At 46.4% G+C, this 20,289-nt stretch overlaps 1 protein-coding gene across 1 annotated transcript in view; it reads left to right on the top strand.

Annotated features, from left to right (window-relative positions):
* Nucleotides 1-20,289, top strand: part of Fstl4 (follistatin like 4) — a 405,787-nt gene that overhangs the window by 360,597 nt on the left and 24,901 nt on the right. The window contains exons 8-10 of the mRNA XM_015492824.2: nucleotides 6,807-6,927; nucleotides 18,369-18,530; nucleotides 18,918-19,052. Coding sequence (XP_015348310.1) covers nucleotides 6,807-6,927; nucleotides 18,369-18,530; nucleotides 18,918-19,052 — 418 coding nt within the window. The remainder of the gene's footprint in view (nucleotides 1-6,806; nucleotides 6,928-18,368; nucleotides 18,531-18,917; nucleotides 19,053-20,289) is intronic.

The following is a 20,289-nucleotide window of genomic DNA, read 5'->3' as shown; positions in this document are numbered from 1 at the left end:
CAGATTAAAATCAGTCAAGGGAAGAAGCCAATTGGGTGGAGTCCAGGAGGGTCCCTAATATGGACCCTCCATTGTCTTCTCCCAGTGAAGCTGTGGGGCATGTTACTTTCCCAGCATCAGTGTGTGACCAGATCTTGGGGAGCTCAAGCAGGCCTTAGTGTCCAGAGTTGTTTTGTGCTCTTGGGTTGTTGTTGTTGTTGTGTTGTGTTGTTTTCTAGAGCTTCATCACACTCTACTGACATGACCTAACTTTAGAAATCTGCAGGATTGATCTTCTATGGCTTCGAAGTTCCCAAGCAAAGACTCCCATGAGACAGGACATTCCAATGGTTTAGAGCACACCACCCAGTAGCTGAGGGCAAAGGCCAGCCATGTCTTTAAATATCATTAATTCTTCACTGTCCTTGCTCTCAGGAGTGTGCTCCAGAGGCAGCACATTCGGCTAACACACCACCATTCAGTCAGCAAATGATAACCAAGCTCCAGTTATGTGGCATGAGACCTGCTGGAGACAACACAGTGACACACAGAGATGAGGTGCTCACAATCATGGGGAGAGCCTGACAACCTAGACGAGCAGTCACCAAGTCAGCCAGGGACACACATGCCCTTAAGTCCTGGAGAAGACTGAAGCTGTCACACAGGGTCTTCTCACATGTCTCTGACCCCCTACTCCTGGGTCTGAGCCTGGAATGAACAGGAAAGGTCCACCCTGAGTTGCTCACACTGCTCACAGTTACTTTCCCCTGGGGGTCCAGATGGCTACCTAGGGAATCACTGCAGGTTTCAAAGACTTTTTTTTTAATGTATGTGGAGGAGTGAACCCAGGGATGTTTAACCACTGAGCCACATCCCCAGCCCTTTTTATTTTTTTATTTTGAGATAGGATCTCACTACATTGCTTAAGGTCTTGCTAAGTTGCTGAGGCTGACCTCAAACTTGTGATCCTCCTGCCTCAGCCTCCTGAGTCACTGGGATTACAGGCATATGCCATCGTACCTGGCAACTTCTTTTTTTTTTTTTTTTAAGAGGACTCTGAGCAAGAGAACTCGGTCTACAGGTCCTTGCAGAGTAGCAAGTGTGTCCTCTGAGGGAATGGAAGGAAATGGGCTGCATAGGAACCCTGGCATCAGTCAGGTGATCAGCTATAGCGAGCCAGGTGGTTAGCATGTGCGGGTACTCACACATGTGCATGCTCATGTTAACTGCATGTGTCCATGTGAATGTGTGTGTGTGCTCACTGATTCATGCATGTGGTCCCAGCTTGGTCTGGATCGTGGCTACACATGCTCAGGTCAATGCTGGTGTCTCTGAGTACTGGCACTGTGGAGGTGCCACTTATCACTCAGGGTGGGGGTCCACGGTGTTCAGCTGTTTGTGCAGATAAGATGCCCAAGTGCGTGACATTCTAGGGATCAGAATCAAGCCAGTTCAGGAAAGAGGCCCCCTTCACTGCCTCCTCCCCAAAGGTATCCATGGGTGCGCCTGGAAAGAGCAGAGTTGGAAAAGCTCTGAAGAAATATCTCTGAGTTGAGTTTTAACTCGTGACATTGACAATATTGTTCACTTTAATTGTAACATCTCTCTGGAGTCCTTGTGTTTAACACTGAGTCACTAAATATTCAGCATTGCTGGCTCATTTTCATATTATTTATACCTAACTCTCATATGTCACCATGACAGCCGTCCCCTAGCTCATCTCTGCTTAACTGTTGTTTAATACTTAAGTCTCACTTAATTACTTTCTTTAATAGTGGCAGACACTAAGAAAATAACTTTTGAAAAGATGAAAGCCATATATTTAAGTAAAATTGTTTCCTTCCAAAAAAATAGATGTGCATCAATACAAAGAATGGTCTAATCTGGCATCTGTTTATTTCTGGAAGTAACCCTGATTTGCTAATACATTTCTATGTGTCAGAGAAAAAAAGTTATCCATAAAAAGACAATTACAGCGATGCAATCAAGCATTGATAGTAACATTCAGACACATCTCAAAGAACATTTGGAAGAGGAAGAATTGCAGGTTTAGTTTTATATAGCTTCTTATAAATCAATTTTTAAAGTAATTCTCTCACCTCCAATGAAGTAAATTTGATTTCTGTAGCCAGTATTCATATCCAGAAAACAATAAGCACTTTGTTCCATAATTACGTGATGCCTATGGTTTTAGCCCAGAGACATTATTTTATTTATTACAGAGTGAGGTTCTCCCCAGAGTCTACACCATGGGCTGGTAATACATTCGGTGCTCACAGAAAAGCCATAAGGCAGCCAGCAGCTCCTTATGTCCTCACAGAGCCAACACCCCACCCTCCGCACCTGGCTGATGACCAAAGAGGCAGGCCTCCGCTCCAGAGGAATGGGGATTTGTGCTTGGCAGGCCGGAGAAACAGATGGAGGCCAGGTGCAGTGGCGCATGTCTATTATTTCAGCTGTTTGGGAAGCTGAGGCAGGAGGATTGCAAGTTCAAAGCCAGCTTGGGTAACTTCGCAAGACCTTGTCTCAAATAGAAAGTGGGGGGGAGATGTAGATCAGTGGTAGAGTGCTTGCCTAGCATGGGCAAGGCCCTGGGTTCCATCACCAGTATGACAAAAATAAAAAAGAAGAAAAGCAGAAGTTAAGGGACTACATTAGAGATGCAGCAAGTCATCCGTGAGGTCCGGGCACTGTGCGAGAGCTTCCCCGTCTCTCTCTACTGCTCTGAGCAGAGCCTTTTCTTCAGTTCATCCCAGCTGCCCTGGCCTGAGGAAGGCAGAAGAACCATGAGTCCCTCTGAGAGCTGCAGGCTGGAAAAGGAGACAGGGCAGGGAGGTGAGGACAAGACCTGAGACCAGTCCTCTGCTTTCCCAACAGCCCCCTTGTTTTGATCCTACATTCCTGGGCCATATTTAGATGGATAGGAAGGTAAGAGGTGGGCACCTGGGTTATCAAAGCAAAGAGCCAGACACAGTCTCTGCAGAAAACCTAGTTGAGCACCCTACTATCCATTCAACAACTATTTGTTGAGGACCCACTGTGCGCCAGAGGACACAGCAGTGAACACAGAGCCCAAGATTCCCTCTTCCCCCACTGGGCTGGGTTCTAGTCGGGGAGACAGATGGTGAATGAGATAAACACAGAGCACTGAATGCTGAGTGGCAGTGGGTGACATGAAGAGAAATGAAGCAGCAAGGGAGATGGGGATGTTGGGGAAGAGACCAGGTAAAGGTTAAGCACACTTGAAGGAAAGGGAGACAGACAGACAGACAGACAGCCATCAGGGAGGAGAGGGCAGGAAGTGGAAAGTTCCTGAAGGGAGCACATTCTGGCACTCTAGAGCAATGGCTAGGGGAGAGTGGCCAGAGAGGGGCTGGGCAGGTCCTCACTGGCTGTGACCTGAGCCAGGATCTGGACAAGGAAGTACACAATCTGGTATTATTGCTTGGAAAAGAACTTTCTGGTGCTGTACAGGAAGGAGACTCTCAGGGTGCTGGCAGTCGGCAGTGGAGGTAATCAGAGAAATAGACTCAGAAAAATAATTAAATAAAATAATCAAAAATTTTAAAATATATAAATACATGGATATGTACACATACACACAGGATTGAACCTAGGGGTGCTTTAATACTGCCCTACATCCCTAGTCTTTTTTTTTATATACCTTTATTTTATTTACTTATTTTTATGTGGTGCTGAAGATCGAACCCAGGGCCTCCCACATGCTAGGCAAGCGCTGTACCTCTGAGCCACAACCCCAGCCCCCTAGTCCTTTTTATTATTTATTTTGAGACCAGGTCTTGCTAAGTTGCCACAGCTGGCCTCAAACTTGTTATCCTCCTGCCTCAGCCTCCTGAGTCACTGGGATTACTGGTGTGCACCACCACACCCAGCTCAGAATGTATTTTCAAGGGGAGCCCTGCTAAGTCACCTCTGGGGAATGGGTTTTTATTTTGTCTTCTGCCTTTGAGTAATCCCTTGGGATTAACCAAGGCAATGTACAGCCATCCCTCAGTATCCACAGGGGATTGATTACCCAGGGAATATCAAAATCTCTGAATGCTTGAGTCCTTTGAATAAAATGACATAGTATTTGCATATAGCCTCCACACATCTTCCCACATACTTTAAATCAGCTCTAGATGACTTATACTACCTGGCACAATGTAAATGGTGTATAAATAGCTGTTACACTGTACTCTTTAGGGAATATTGACATGAAATAAAAAACTGCACAGACATCATTTTTTTCTGAATATTTTCCATCCATCCATGGTTGGTGGAATCTACAGATAAGGAACCCACGAAGATGGAGAGTCAACTCTATGTCAAGTTCTGGCTCATAGTAACCTCTTAAAGGCTATGTGTTGGTGCTGACAGGTTATCATTCTCAGGGTGTCTCAGGGGGTACCAGCCTTGGAGCACCAAACCACCTCACCCAGGCTACTTCCAAGGAATCTGTTGTCCATGTGACCAGCAACTCCAACAAGGTGGCAGGGGCTGCCAGAGCTCAGGTTGGCTTCAGGAGCCCTCACAGGAAGAGGACCCATGAGTGTGGAGGCTCAGAAAGGCAGTGTGGAGGGGAAATGCCAACAGCGTGCACCGGACTCCCTGCCAACAGCTCTGGTTCTGCTCTTAGGAGAGAGTCTGCCCTGGGTCAGCCATATGGGGCACTGAGGAGTTTCCAAGCCACTCACCACTTCTCCAGGGTGGGGGCTGTCCCTGGCCTCCTCCCTTTGTCAAGATGCCAGCCATCCACCGCTGAGGCTTCAAGCAAAGTACATTTTCCTAGAGACTTACTTAGATTTTTGACACAGGAAACAGCTTAGACTAGAAATATGTTGTCCCAGCATTGACTAGCCATTAACTTTTCATAAGCAACTCAGGTATGAAGCCTTTATGGCTCTGTTATGACACAGGACAAATCAGCTATGTGCTGTTTTATTTTATTATTGAGGCTTCCACAGAATGCTGGGAATGGGGCTCTTTTCAGCAAAGTGATGTTTCACAGCCAACCGGCAGGGTTCCGGCAGAGCCCTCTCAGATACTGTTCCCCACCAGGAGAAGGGAGTCGCAGGGGGTTGGCTTTCTTTGTCCCCAATGCTGAAAGGAGGTTGTGTGTGTCCACTATTGACCTTCCCACCTCCCCACTGCCATGCACCTCTCTTTTGCCTACAACTCTTACTTGTGCTAAGACTTCTTTAAACGAACTTGTGATGGTTGTGCTGGGCCCTCAAGGGTGTGAGCAAGGGAGAACGTCATCCTTTCAGGGGGCAGAAGTGTACGTATTAACGAAAGACCCTCGGAGCTGCCCAGTGCTGCTCACGCATGACCCTTGTGCACAGTAGCCAATGGCCTTCTTCTTTTCTGCCACCAAAGTGCTTCTGTGAAAGAAGGGAGCTCTGAAAGGGCAAGGGGAACAGCAGGAGGGATGGTTTGGTGTTTGCTCCAGGGGTCAAGAGGAGTTTTGCATCTTCTGTTAGTAATGACAGGAAAAATAACGTCCCCTGTGTATGTCGTGCTTCTCACATGAGGAAATACACGCACATGCCTTCTCTTGCTGGATCTCAGACAGATGGGGAACATGTGTTGTCCACACTTACAGGTGGAGAAACCAAAGCCCCAGAGGCACTAGGGGACATTTGTTCAATGGCAAATCCAAACCAAACCCTGCGTCTCCTGAGTCCAGGCACCGGGCTTCCCCGTCTCTCCCCATGTCCAGCACTGTTCGGCCCTTTCTCTCACCCATGAGCTTTCTCCGTCTATCAGCTCCAAGCACCATGTCATCTGAGGTGTTTGGTAGCTAACCAAAGCCGATAAGGGACCTTCATAGAATGCTAGGCAGTTCCAATGCCAACATGTCTGCATTGGCACTGGAAGGGGACAGAACTGTGCTCAGTTCTACAAGAGAAAACGCAGCTGAGTAGGCCTTGGTGCCTGCCCTGTGCTCTTCTGGGGACTTCACAGCCGCAGACCTCCTGACCATCCCTCCCCTGTGCACTGGCTCAATAAGATCCCAACCCTCGAGGCTGCAGAGACCACTGGGCCAAGGCTCACTGGGCCACTTCTTAGGGGGTCATCAGTCCTTCTGGATCTCTTTTATGCCCCTGCCTTGATTTGTGTCTGTCTGCTCCCCACCCCCACAGCTCTGACTCCCTTCCCTTGAGCTACTCAGATACCTGCAGGCTGCCTGAAATCATCTGGGGATCCAGGCAGGATCTAAACCAGTTGTAAACAAACTATAGCCAGTGAACCAAATCTGGCCCGTCACCTTTAAATAAAATGTCATTGAACACAGCACCCTCATTAATTCATGAATTGTTTCGGCACTTTAATGCTATTGTGGCAGAGTTGAGTAGCTGACAAATCTTAAGACCCACGAAGCTGAAAATAGTCACTATCTGGCCCCTTAGGAAAGTTTGCCGACACCTCCTCTACACGAGGCTTTCATCCAGAATTACAGTCTCTTAGCAGGTAGGCGAGATCACCGTAAAACAAGGGGGCAAGATGAGAGGGGCACCTGAGCCTAATTGATGGAAGTTGGAGGAAATGTGCTGAGGGAAGTGTCCTGCCCACCTCACAGAGAAGGTGCCAGGTGAGCACAATGGTAAATGGACGTGCAAGGTCTGAACCAGGAACATGCAAGAGAGGTAGCGTCCCCTGCTCAGGACAGCACAGCCCTCAGCTCTGCTGAGGAAGGGGTCAGGCAGAAAGGAACTCTCTCCTAGAGGCAGGAGTTCTGTTTTCCTAGAAAATTAAGAGAAACCAGCGGTCCCTCAGCCTTCTCAATAGAGAGGCCAATCTCATTGTCATCTTTGCCCATGCAGGACTTCGGAGAAGATGACTCCCTGTACATCACCAAGGTGACCACCATCCACATGGGCAATTACACCTGCCACGCCTTGGGCCACGAGCAGCTGTTCCAGACCCACGTCCTGCAGGTGAATGGTTAGTAAATGGCTCCATGCATGTTGTCCCCTCAAAGCATCCCTAAAACGCTGTCCAGAGCAACCTGTCGCCCCCTTATGTATTCTGTTATCTGAAAGAAATATCTAACTCTGAAATATCCCATCTCTCTTATAACTAGGAGGGATGGTGAAGAAAATTAGTCTCCAGCCAAGGTCCCTTCAGATGAAATGCATCCAAGTGCCAGGGTAGAGGATGCCATTCAGGCAAGTCACCCTGGGCTCCTAAGGCCCCTGCAGGCCACCATAGAGTGTGGTGTGTCCTGTGGGCAACATGATGCAAGTGAGCAGCTGTGGTCTCTAGATCCCACAGACCAGAAACTCTTATCTACTGCTGCTCTCCCAGGGGGCATGGAACTGAACCCCTTGTACAACTAGGAGGCATTATTTCCTCCAACAGAGACTTTCAAAAGGCTCAATGAGCCTCCCCTTAGGCTAAAACCAGGACAGAACCAGAGCATATTTGGAAGGTTTTCCTAAGTTTCTCAGGCCCTTGTGTTGCCAGCACTTCTGGAAACTGAGAATTAACTCCCTCCTGATCATTCTGCCACCGAGTACACCAGTCAGTGTTTTCCAAGCAATTGTCTGGATAGTTCCTGTGCTAAGCACTGCATGTAGATCCTCCCAGTTGATATGTTTTTAACCCACACATTATGGATGAGTTGCTAAGAAAGGTCATTCACCTGAGGTCACACAACTGGTAGGAAAGCAACTCTGTGGAGTCAGTACCCAGTGCTGACCTCCACTTTGCATGCTGGCCACTCCAGCCATCGAAACAAACAGGCCATCTGATCAGCCGATCAGCCCCACCCAGCCAAACCCAGCAGGGCGCCCTCCTGTCACCTGGAAGGCCTGAGCAGGAGGTTCATGTGTCAGGGAATAGCGTGGAAATGTCACACCAGCCCCTGGGGACTTTGTGCCAGCTGGTGTTCAGGACTTACCCTCCCAGGATAAAGTGAGCAAGATGTCAGAAATATCCCATCACCAGGTTCACCTTCACTGACCTCTAGGATCCAGGATGACAAGTCATTTAAGGACAACTGAATGCACTCAGTTTGCCTCTGCATTTGCTCTACAGGATGTTTTAGGGACTTTCATATCCATTCATGTCCCAGCCATATTGTATTAATATTTCCCTTGAGTTTGGACATACTGAATCCATGCTTATTGGCTTGTGATCAAGTGTCTAGGTTTCACCAGAAATAACCCAACTCGTGTCATAACACAAGTTACAACACCCACTGGGTGAGCCATCCCATGCTGGGACACAGAGCTAGTCTACCATGCAGCAGGGACTGGTCCAGGGACACAGCCTGTGTTCTACTGTGTGAAGGAAGCTTCACTGTTTGACACTGGCAGGTGGCAACCAGAGGCTGATGATGCTCTTAATGTTTGGTTGCAAAACAGTTCTTGATGGTTTACTGCAGGTCTCTCAGGTCCTCAGAAAAACCTAGGAAAGTAAAATCAACAGATACCCAAGCCCTTGCATCCAGCCCCTTCCCTCCCTGCTCCCACTTCACAAGAACCAGAGGGCCCAAGGAGAGGGCTGGAACCTCAGGATCCCTCTATTTCCTCCAAAACAAATCTGAAGAGGGCAGGGAGTCACCTGCCCAGGAACCAGAGTAACTCACAGGTGAGAGCCTATAGATATCTCTGACTCAGCTCCTAGAGGAAACTCTAGAGTCTCAAATTCCTTGATAAATCAAGTGGCAAGTTCATAGTGCTTGGCAGGCTCTTTTACCCCAAGTCCCCTTGGAATTCTGAGGCAGAGCTCATTATGTGGATGGAGCCAGTTCCTCACCTTTAGTGCTGAGTCAGGAAGAAGGACTCCAAGGGCCATGAGCATTTCTGGGCTTAAACACTAGCTCTTCCCACCTGGCCTGGGAAGAAGACTGCTTAGCTGGCACAGAAGAGTTCCCTTTGAACCTTCCCCACCGCCCCCTCCTCACCAGCCCAGCCACTGCCTAGTCTCAGCTCTGGCAGCCGCTTTCAGCCCTGGAAATCTAAACAAAGAGCAGAACCTTCCAATTGAAATACAGAAAAAGGCCACTTGAGATCCATTCCCTATTTGCTAAGAGATTTAAGGCTTCCTTCCCAGCCAAAGGGCTGTCAATAGAGTGGGAAGAAGCACCCTGGGGCCTCTGTACTTTGTGATCAGTTTTCTACCTCATTAAATCGGCTCACTGTGCATGGCCCTACGGAGGCTGGGCTACGCCATTAGGGTGACTCTAGCTCTAGAAGCCAAGAAGGCTCTGTGGGCTTCTGATTCCCAAGCACTTGGGGTGACATTTGAATACAGTTCTCAACTCCTAGATAGGACCACCCATCCCAAAGTAGGCCTATGGTTGCCTTTCAAGGGTTATGACCTGCTGGCCCTAGAAAAGGACGGGATGTTTTCAAAATATTCCAGAAGTTAAACTTGCTGTGTCAGACTTGGAATAAAGCTGTATCTGTGAAGGAAGGTATTGTTTAAAATTAGATGTTCTGAAAGACATTGCAATAGTGAATAACACTTGCTGAATACCCACGATGTGCCACCTCTGTTTAATAAATGAAGACATTGGAGCTCAGAAAGACTGGGTGGTTTGCCTTGACTCCACCCACATTAATAACTGTAAAGCAGATCTTCCCTCCCAGGCCCAAACTCAATGTCCACCTGCTGAGACAGCGTGTTTGCTGTTGGGGAATCCCCAGTGTGGGATGCAGGGTGGGCAATCCACAGGTCTTTGTTGGGTTGCTCTGGGCTGAACACTCTCAGGTAACAGAGGACAGGAACCCTGATATCTCTGTGCCTAACGCAGAGCTTAGGCCTGATCAGAAACAGCGGCCTGGTGAGGATCTGACAGCGTCAATGGGGCCCAGGCCCCGCCCTCAGCAGGACTGAGGTTGCTGGACCACATGGTTTGATGTCATCCAGCAGATCAATGTGCAGATTCCTGGTGCTGTTCAGGATCCCAGGAGGGAGGCACAGGGAGGGGCTGGTCACTGCAGGAGAGTCCCAGAGGCAGTGGGCATGAGAGTTTTGCAGGCTGCTGCTTAGTGCCAAAGCCCTCAGGCAGGGGGAGCTGGAGGGCTGAGAAGTCACCCTGCCTTGCTAAGGAGTCTGGTGAGGAGGGAGTGAGAAGTCAGTGACATTCGTCTGTGTGATTTGTTCCTTCTAACCCTCCATCCCAATTGTGAATTGAAGACATAAAAGATGGCCCTGACCCACTGAGGTCAAATTCAAGTCCAGTCTTCTCAACTCTGCTTATGGGATCCAATTTGGTCTCCTCTTGGCCTGGTTGATCAGCTGTGGCTTGCTGAGCTGAGGGACAGCTCTGAACCTAGTCAGGGAGCAGCGTTCTGTGTCTCCATTCCTCCAACTACACTGTCCTCAGTGAGAGGGAAGATGGGAATGAGAATGAGGAAGGAAACAGAGGGAGCCCGTTGTGTGCTCTCTGAAGGTCTTAGAAAACTGAGTGACCAGAGATGTGTCAGGGTGCTCACATGTGGCCTGTGGACCCAAGAGACAAGGATATCACCACCTGGGAGCAGGACTCAGCTGTTCCCCTCTAGCCCAGAACGGACCTGAGCTGGCTACTCCTGACACAGGTTGAAGACATGAACTCTGAGTCAGAGAGTTCTGGGTTCAAGTCCCAGTGCTGGTCTGGAACTTTCTGGATATATAGTTTTAGGTAAGAAAATAAACATACCTGTAAATGAGAAAAACAATATTACCTACTGCCTTCCAGATATAAGGAGATAAGACTGTGTATAAAATGTTTGGGAAATGCCTGGCTTGGAATATAGTACCAAGTCCAAGGTGGAGCAGACATGTTTGGATTTATCTCAAGCCATATTTAACTATGATGGGTTGATACAGGTGATCAAAGCTTGTTACCCTCACAGAGCTTCCAACCCATTATACAGATAGGAAAATCAAGACCTAGGGGAAGATTGCCAAACTGGGAATAAGATATAGGTTGCCTCTTCCTGGGCTGCCGCACTCCCTGGCTCTTGGTCGCAAGAGTGGGACTCTATACACAGGCTAGGATACTCCTGGAATCTCTCCTTCCATGACTCTGGGCTGACCCGGTTGCCCAAAGGGAACCCTTCTAGAAATTCTACTTCCTCTCTCAAATTATTTGTATAACCCGTAGTCAAGGCCTCCCAGAGATGAGGCCCAAACACTGACATGATTTATAACTCCATACAAACCTCCTGCATTGCTTTCATAGGAAGGAGCAAGAACCTCAGACATAAATGATTAATCCATTAAATTAAAAATACCCTCGACCTCCCCCACAGTTCAAACAAGCCATGATTCATTTCCAAAACACCCTAATAATCTCCAAATCTGTTTATTACTCCAGCTTGGTGCTTTTGCGACTTCTTCCTTATGGACATATTTGTGCCGCCTTTTACCTTGGCAGTGATAGATGTTTCCCAAAGAAAATGGGCCTTTGTGTTATGTATTCAAATGTCTTCGCTTGAAGATTTTTGCAAATTTAAAAGAAAATGAATGTGTCTGCTCAGAATATATTAATTTTAAATTATTTCTAGTGTGCAGATTAGCAGGAAAGGAAGAGGGAGAATCAGGACCACGGAAAAACAGTCGTGTCCTTGCCATGTTACTGACAAGAAGCTGTGGTCTTCCTCTTGCTCTGACAGGACCCCTGAAACTTCAGAGACCCTGCATAGTTGCCTCCCTGCCCAGGGTTCTCCTCAGGCCCTCCTTGGCCTGGCCAGAGGCTGACTCCAGAGCTCTGGCACCAAAGGAGCTACAGCTTCTGGCCACAATGAACAGGGCTGGGCAGGTGCAGGCCAGGAGCTCACTCCGAGCCTGGGCTCTTCCTCCCCAGCCACAGAGTCAGAGATGTCTCATCACCTAGCAGAGGACAGGTGGGTCCTATAATTGAACACTCACCCAACTGAGCACCGATTTTTTTTTTTTAATTCCTCATGCCAGTGTTTTCCTCAGTGAGGGATCAGTTCAAGGCAAGACGGCTTCCTGGAAGCTGCTCAGTGTGGGGCCTTTGCCTTCATGTCACAGCCCCCTTAGTGTGGGACATTGAGCTGGAAAGACCCAGAGACTCTCTGGTCCTGTTCCAGCCCAGGTACCTACGACTCTTCACAGGGCTCCTTCCCACTGCTGCTGGCCTGGCTTGCACTGTCCTTCTCCTCCATATCAGCCACTGAGGAAAAATAGGTGGGGAGGCTGGACCCACTGGCTCACCGAGGGACAGCAGCAGCTTCCTGTCCCCAGGGATACAAACTCCTGCAGGTAGCTCACAGCCACACACCCTGCCCCCAAACACATACGTGCACACACATGCACTGTGGTCTGGTCCTGCTGCCCGCCTCTAGCCTCATCTTGGCCATGCTGCCCCTCTCACCAAGCTCCAGTTCCAGAAACTTCTCTTTCCCCGACACACCTGTCCTCTTGACTGCCTACTCCAAACTCTGCTGCAAATGCTCTTCCCCCTCTTTGCTGCCAAAGCCACATCATTCTTCAGTATTTAACATCACTTCACTCAACAGATATTCACTGGGCTGCTTCTGTATGCCACATGCCCGCAAAGCACTGGAAACACAGCTGTGAACACAAAAACCCCACCCTGGTGGAGCCTGTCAAAGGGTAAAAAGTGCTGAGGAGGATATTTTTTTTAATAAAAGAGGATTAAGATTAAATGAAAGGTAGGCATTTTATAATATAGAGTGGCAAGGGAAGGTCTTGCTGAGAAGGTGACATGGTTTGTACATGTAGAGGTGATGAGGAGATCAAAGATGAATCCCCAATTTTCTTGTCTGAGCAACAGGAAAAGAGAGAGAGAGAGAGAGAGAGAGAGAGAGAGAGAGAGAGGCTGTTTCCTGATAGGAGAGGGGGAGCTGATTTGGGGAAGATGAGGAGCCCCTTGGGACATAACAAAGGTGCAGAGACACTCTTGAGGTATTGTGCAGTTGGGTACCTAAGTTTGGGTTTAAGGCAGATGTCTCAGCTGGAGATACAAATTTCTGATGCACATGGTTTATGAAGTCAAGTAGACACAGATCACCAGAAGAGTGAATTGCAGATAGTTCTTGGTCAGTGGACAAATATTTAGAGCCTGAGGGATAAGAAAAGGCCAGAAAAACAGACTAAGAAGGAAAAACCAGAAAGTGGCAGGAAACTAAGAGAGTGGCATTCCGAAGCCAGGTGAAGATGACATTTCAAAAAAAGTGCTCAGCTATCTCCATTGCAAAGGGGAAAATCCCCAAGGAGTGAGAGAGACGTTGGAACCAGGTCCAGGAAGCAGCCGGGAGGGGCGGGGGGGGGATCTAGGAATGAGGCAGAGAGGGCCCGAGACTGGACATTCTCCAGGAGAAAGGAAGTAGAATGGTCTGGAAGTGGCAACAAGGGCCATCGAGGCCACTCCCAGTCCAGTGATAAGAAGAAAAACCCAGAAGGCTGCAGAAGCAGCATCCTCAGGAAAAAAGGTTTCCATGGAAGCAAGCAGGTTGAAAGCACTTTCAGAGATTTTGCTAATGACAGAACTTGAGTTTCAGATGGCACAACGGAGGTTTTGGGGGAGGCCTAGGCTTCCTGTGGAGACTGGCATGATCTGGGATAAAGGGCATGAGAAGAAAAGCCCTGATGACTCCCTGTTAGAAAGTTGGGACCATAGTAGGGAGGAAGAGGGCATTGGAGGTGGAGCAGGCAGAGGTCTGGGGTCCCCTCCTTAGCCTTTCTATGGAGGTACTGTCTTATCCTCTGGATGTCTTCGACTCAAGGAGACCTCAAGACCAGAAGAGGGTGTCTTACTCTAACCCCTGCCAGTGGAGACCCAGGTGTCTTACTTTGGTCATGTATTTTTACATGAATGGTTCATTCCACACACCCTGAAGTAAACCAATCAAGTTTCCCTTTGTTCCCGAACATTCCCACACACTAATTCAAAATTTGTCCTGAATTGGTCTGAAGAGCTTCCAAGCTGACTCAGAGTATCACCAAGAACCTGTTAGGGAGATGCAAATTCTCCAGCCCCATCCCAGACCAATGGGCTCAGACACTGGGGGGTAGTCCTAGTGCATTTCATGGGTCTACAGATTTCTATCAAAGGTCAAGGCAGAGCCAAGGCCAATCTTCAATGCTGGTGTTCATATCACGGAGGACGCCAGGCCTATTCCTTGAGTTTCCTTTCCCTGGATAAGCCCTCCACAATAAAAAGACAGGCTCCCAGTCATCAGAAAGTTAAGTCTTTCCTGTGTGAGATGCACAGAGTGGCACCTGCTCTCTATTCTGATGAGTTTTCTGGGACTACCGTCCCTGTGGTCCCAAATTGCCTTTTGGGAGTGATCTTCACGCTTGAAGTTAATTCTTCAGACTTCCTCAATCCCATGAGGGCGGAGACTGAGGCTCTTATTCACTGCTGTCTGTGTCATGCCTGACACTTGCGTGGCATTTCATAAACATTGTCTGCACAATACCGAATAGACAGAGCTTTGTAAAACTCATTCAATGTCACTAACATGGTGCCAGAATCTGGGATGAGAACCCTCTCATCCTCCATTTGGTATTGTAATACTTTGTAATAATTGATTAGGAAGGCAATAATCATCATGATCATTTTTCAAATTTTCCTCCACTGTACTTGCACATTTTTTTCTTTCTAGATAAATTCAAAATTGTTTTGGCAAGCCCTGATCAATTGGTTTTCATTAGAATTAGATTAAATGTACAGCTTCATTTATCATTTTTTACTTCTTAACAATTTAGAAAGTCTTCCTATCCAAGAACATCTCTTCCAATTACTGAAGAATTTTTAAGTGAAGTTTTATAGTTTTCTTCATGTAGGTTCACACTTTTTTTTTTTTTTTGGTACTAGGGATTGCATCTAGGGGTACTTAACCACTAAGCCACATCCCCTGCCATTTTTTTATATTTTATTTTGAGATAGGGTCTTGCTAAGTTGCTGAGGCTGGCTTTGAACTTGCAATCCTCATGCCTCAGTCTCTCTTTTTTTTTTATTTCTGTGGTTTTTATTTTGCTCACCTTTATGTAAGGTGTGAGGTTTACATAAAAATTCATTCTTTTGTGAATGGGGGTCATTTCTTTTTTTTATTTATTTATTTTATTATTGGTTGTTCAAAACATTACAGAGCTCTTGACATATCATATTTCATACATTAGATTCAAGTGGGTTATGAACTCCTGCTGTTTTACTGCCTGGCCATTGCTGATATATAAATAAGCTACTAATTTTGTATGTTTTGGTACTGACCCCTTTACGTATTCACTTCTTAATCCTTACCACTTTTTTGGTTTGTTACTTGGAGGATATCCACATAAAAATACCATTTTTCTGCACCTTTTTAATATTTGTGTCTCTTATCGCTGCCTTCCATTGAAACATCCAGCATAACATCAGAGTCTAATGTTATCTCCTTTTTCTTTTTCCTGACTTAATGTTTTACCATTCTGCAAAGAATGGTGCTGCTGCTTATTTTTATAGAGATGTTCTTCATGTAGGAAGAAAATGGCATTTTGTTTCTATTTTACTGAAGGTTTTTTCCCCGAAGAAATGGATTTTGAATTTTTTTTCCCAAAGGCCCTTTCAGTACCTAGCAAGAGAATCAAATGGTTTTTCTTTTTGAATGCCTTTGACTTTGGATCTGATCAATTATAGTTTTCTTGCTAGTTAGCCATCAAAATTTATTACACTTGGATACAGAATGTTCTTTTAGTACAATGCTAGATTTGAGCTGACTGTGTGCTTGGGATTGTATTATATGTAGTCCCAAGTAAGTGTGTAGCCACCTGTTTTTATTTGGTGGGGGTTTTTTAATTTTTTATTTGTTTGTCTTGGGTTTTGTTTGTTTGGTCTTTGCCAGGTTTGGGTTGTCCAGGTTATACTTGCTTTGTGATGGAATTTGGAATGTCTTCCCTATTCTATACTCCAGGAATTATCTAATTCTTAAGTATACAAAGGAATCTGATCTAAAACTAGTCAGAGTGACTTTGGGGTTAGTAGCACTTTAAATTTTTTTTTAATCTTTACATAAAGCAATGTTGATGCTTTAAAGTTTCCTTTTAAATAATCCATTTCATTGAGATTTTCACATTTATTACCCATAATTGAGTACAGTATTCTCACATCTTTTAATCCCCTCTGTTCTTTCTATTTTTTTTTTTCATTGATCAAACTTGCCAGAACTTTGGCTATTTTATTGGCTTTTACAAAGAGTCAGCCCTTAGATTTATTTATCAATTACTTTTTCTTGGCTTTCTAATTGATTCATTCATTTCTGCTCCTATCTCTATCGACTCTTCTACTTTCTTTAGGTTTCTACCAGGGTTGCCAGGAAGGCGTGTACAAATAGATGGTGACCTACCATGAGCCCAGGTTATTAGAGCCCTTATCCGGGTCACCCCTACTCTAGAACTCTGGTTGCTCTAGCACCTTCTCCAGCTACCCGCCAGCTCAGGGTTCCTAGGCTCTACCTCTGGGATCTTGAATTACCACCTCCTGACCACAATTCTCTCTACTCAACTTGAACCCCATTCCTCCCTCTGCCCAGTGTAAGCTGTGGGGAAGTTTCTTTCTTTCCTCTTTGAACCAATAGGGCCAGAGGAGAAGGAAACACATCTATGTTCTATGCCGTCCTCAGCCATGCCTCAGCTAGACCCCACTTACCTCCTCCATCCCCAGTGGCCTGAACTAGGACAAAACCCTTCTGCTGCACCCTGGACCTCTTCCCTAAAACCTCTAACAAAGACAAGCTGTTCAGAGGACTCAGATTTTATCATTCTCAGGCCCCTGCAGTTTGGCCTAATCTCCTCTGAGTTCATGTTATTAAAACGTCTCTAGGCCATTTGAGGGTAAGGTCTTATGATTTACCAGTTGTCCACTTAGATTTCACCTCTGCCCCCTAACTTTGCCCCAGTCATCCAAAGAAAGACTTGAAACTGACTCCATTGATCACATGAATAGCAGGATCCTGAGGAGTTTCAACTGGAGTTGCCAAGTTCACTTCTCACAAGGAACAAGGGAGCTTCTCTCCTGTCCCCTGCCTACCTGAGTATGGATCATCAGAATTCTGCCACCTTGCTCAGGTTCCAGGATCAATGCCATCACCTCCTCCTACATTAGCATCAATTTTGCCTTCACTCTGGTCCCAAAAAGAATCTTTTTCCTCAAGTACTGGGACACCTTCTCTTATTAGAAAACAAAAACTTCCAGATAACTCTAGGGAAATACAGTTGTCTACTTCAGGAAGAGCCTACCTCCCTCCTTTCCAAAGCATAGGTGATACATATTAGCTGAGTTTATATCCGAGTATCTTTATGTAAACTTCCACAAATCCTTTCTGAAACCAAATATAGTGCCATGTGCCTGTAATCCAGCTACTCCAGTGGCTGAGGCTGAGGCAGAGGATCACAAACTTGAGACGAGCCTCAGCAACTTAGCAAGGCCCTAAGCAACTTGGCAAGACCCTGTCTCAAAGTAAAATTTAAAAGAAAGGACTGGGGATGTAGCCCAGTGGTAAAGTGGTTGTCCAACTCACATAGATCCTGAGTTCAATCCCTGGTAGCATAAAAACAGGAATTGGGGGAGGGAAAGAGGAAGTCCTTTTAAGAAGTATGTAGAGTAAAATGTATGGATGACTATAAGCCTTCAATTCCACTGAAAATGATACTGATTCAATTTCCTGGGTCCAGAGCTAGGGTTGGGAGAAGGATCCTCCAGACAATTTCTGCTTCCCCCAGGTCCCACCCCACAGTCAGCCTGTGTAAAAAAGCCAGAGTACTATGGAAGGTGCCAGAGACTTGCCCACTCATGCTCATCTGGCCAGTGAGCCAGGTCACACTCCCAGCCCCAAACTTGACTTCCAGAACCCATGGATGACTCATTCCATAGGCAAAGAGGGCACACCTGGCCTTTTACCCAGGTTCCAGGGAAGAGATAATATTAAAATGACACTCTGGAAAATCAATGAATTTCCTCAGAGCAGTGATGTAATTAGCAGCTCTGCCAGTCAGTGCCCATAAGTGCTGGGTAGAGCATTTCCTGCAAGAAATTAAGCCCCTGTCCAATAGCTTTCCGATAATAGAAATAATATATTTGAATTTTATTCATTCAGAAATAAAATCCATTGGCTCTTGCTCTTTACATGTAGCAGCTGAATGGCATTAAATATTTGGATGTCTTTCTAATCATATTTAGAATAATGTTGAAATCCATGAATTACTGGGTACAATGCTGGACATATTTACTGTTGCAATCCACTTTAGAGTCCTTTTCATCAGACTTTTGGGTTGCCAAAGAGGATCACTGTAAGCTGGCAAAGAAGAGAGCTCCAGAGTTCCCTCTGAGGTTTACCCTCTGGAGGAGGATCTCAGGGTTGGGCCATGGGCCTGGAGTCAGCTGAAGACCTTCTCTTACCAATGCTGATTTTCACCCACAGTGCCGCCTGTCATCCGCGTCTATCCAGAGACCCAGGCACAGGAGCCTGGAGTGGCAGCCAGCCTGAGATGCCATGCTGAGGGCATTCCCATGCCCAAAATCACTTGGCTGAAAAATGGCATGGATGTCTCAGCCCAGATGTCTAAACAACTCTCACTTTTAGGTAAGAACTGCCCTTGCTTCTGTATTCCATCCAGTTCAAGCTGGTTCTCACCCCAGGAATGACAATGAGAGGCTAGATTCATTTCTAAGTCTGACATGTTAGGAGGGAACAGACATCTCCCCAGATTTCCTTGTCCATGCACAGGTCTTGGGGACTTTCTGAGAGCAATGATGAGAAGCCATCAGGTGCCAGTTTGCCCTCAGTGAGTTTCAGTTGTACCAACCCTTCCTGGATGCATTATCCAGGATGTTGGCTGCCCCAACCCTGCCCAGGGGCTGTGTTTTCAACTGCAACACTCTCAACAGTCCCAAGAAGGGAATGGGGAGGAAGGGAAGGAGGGTGTCCAGTAGAGCAGGTCACCCTGATCACTGATCATTTTTCCTGCAGCCAATGGGAGTGAGCTCCATATCAGCAGTGTTCGGTATGAAGACACAGGTGCATACACCTGCATTGCCAAAAATGAGGTGGGCGTGGATGAAGATATCTCCTCACTCTTCATTGAGGACTCAGCAAGGAAGACCTGTGAGTCCACTTTTGCCTTTATGCTCCTCACTGAGTTGGTTGGGGCTGTCAAGTGGCAAGAGAGGGGACCAACAGACCAGGGCCTCAGCTGCCAATCATGAGCTCTTAAAGGCTAGAGTAAACCTATATCCTCTATGCACAAAATTGGGTTCAGAGGACACCCAGATGTCAGACCTTTCCTGACAACCTAGACAGCTCTGGAAACATAGCAGAAGTCTATGAATAGCAGACAGAGCCCAGGACCACAAGACAATTTCAATATCCCAGCCCCAGTTCTGTTTCCCACTTGTTGTCTGATCAGAATCTCTGCCCCTCATTCCCAAAATCTTTCATACCATGCAAGGTGCCCCCATCCCACAGTGGCCCAGAAACTGGCCAGTTCATACAATAATACCATCTGCAGTTTCACCTCCTATGGCCTGAAAATATTATATTGAAAATCCCAGAAATGAACAATTCGTAAGTCTTAAATAACTTTTATTGCAGTATATTGTTGTAATCTATTTTATCATTATTGTTGATCTCTTACCATGCCGAATTTATAAACTCAACCTTATCATAGGAATGTATAAAAGAAAAAATATAGTGTATAGAGTGTTTAGAACTATCCGCGGTTTCAGGCATCTACTGGGGGCCTTGAAACATATTTCCCACAGATAAGGGGAAACTGCTGAGTATGCAAACCATTAGGCCTTAACCATGGTGGCCTTAACTCCAGGGATCATCATTCACCCATTGTACTTAGTGTGCTCTCCGTGATAGCCACTGCACCCCAGGGAGAACCGCAGGTAAGAATCCATGAACACGAGTGTTGGTGGCAGTCTCTTTCCCTTGGTCAGACTCCAAGCTATGCCTTTGTCATCAAAGAAAATAATCAAAAGTATTTCACAGGGTCTTCCTACGAGGATCCTAGTTGAAAATCAATTCTCCTTGAAGTAATCAGGGGAATCTGGGAGAGATGTTGCTTGCTCTCTATCATCCACAGAATGTGGGGAATTTTATTAGCTGCTGTGATCCTGGGGCCTAATTTCAAAGATTCATTTAGCAATCAAGAGTCCTGAGACCTGGAAGTGTTCACTCCCGTCCAGAGTTACAAGACAGATGCTGCTGCTGGGCCAATGAGTCGATAAGTGATGGACTGGGTACCATTATGTTCTAAATGAAATGTATCACCACAGTAAAGGTTTGACAATGCTTTCCTTTTTCCCTTCTGGCAATCGTGTTCTGGCTTTCTTAA

The sequence above is a fragment of the Marmota marmota genome, unplaced genomic scaffold, assembly GCF_001458135.2.
Source record: "Marmota marmota marmota unplaced genomic scaffold, marMar, whole genome shotgun sequence".
Taxonomy (NCBI): domain Eukaryota; kingdom Metazoa; phylum Chordata; class Mammalia; order Rodentia; family Sciuridae; genus Marmota; species Marmota marmota.
The sequence above is the reverse complement of the archived record's forward strand: the minus strand, read 5'-3'. Positions and strand labels throughout refer to the sequence as shown.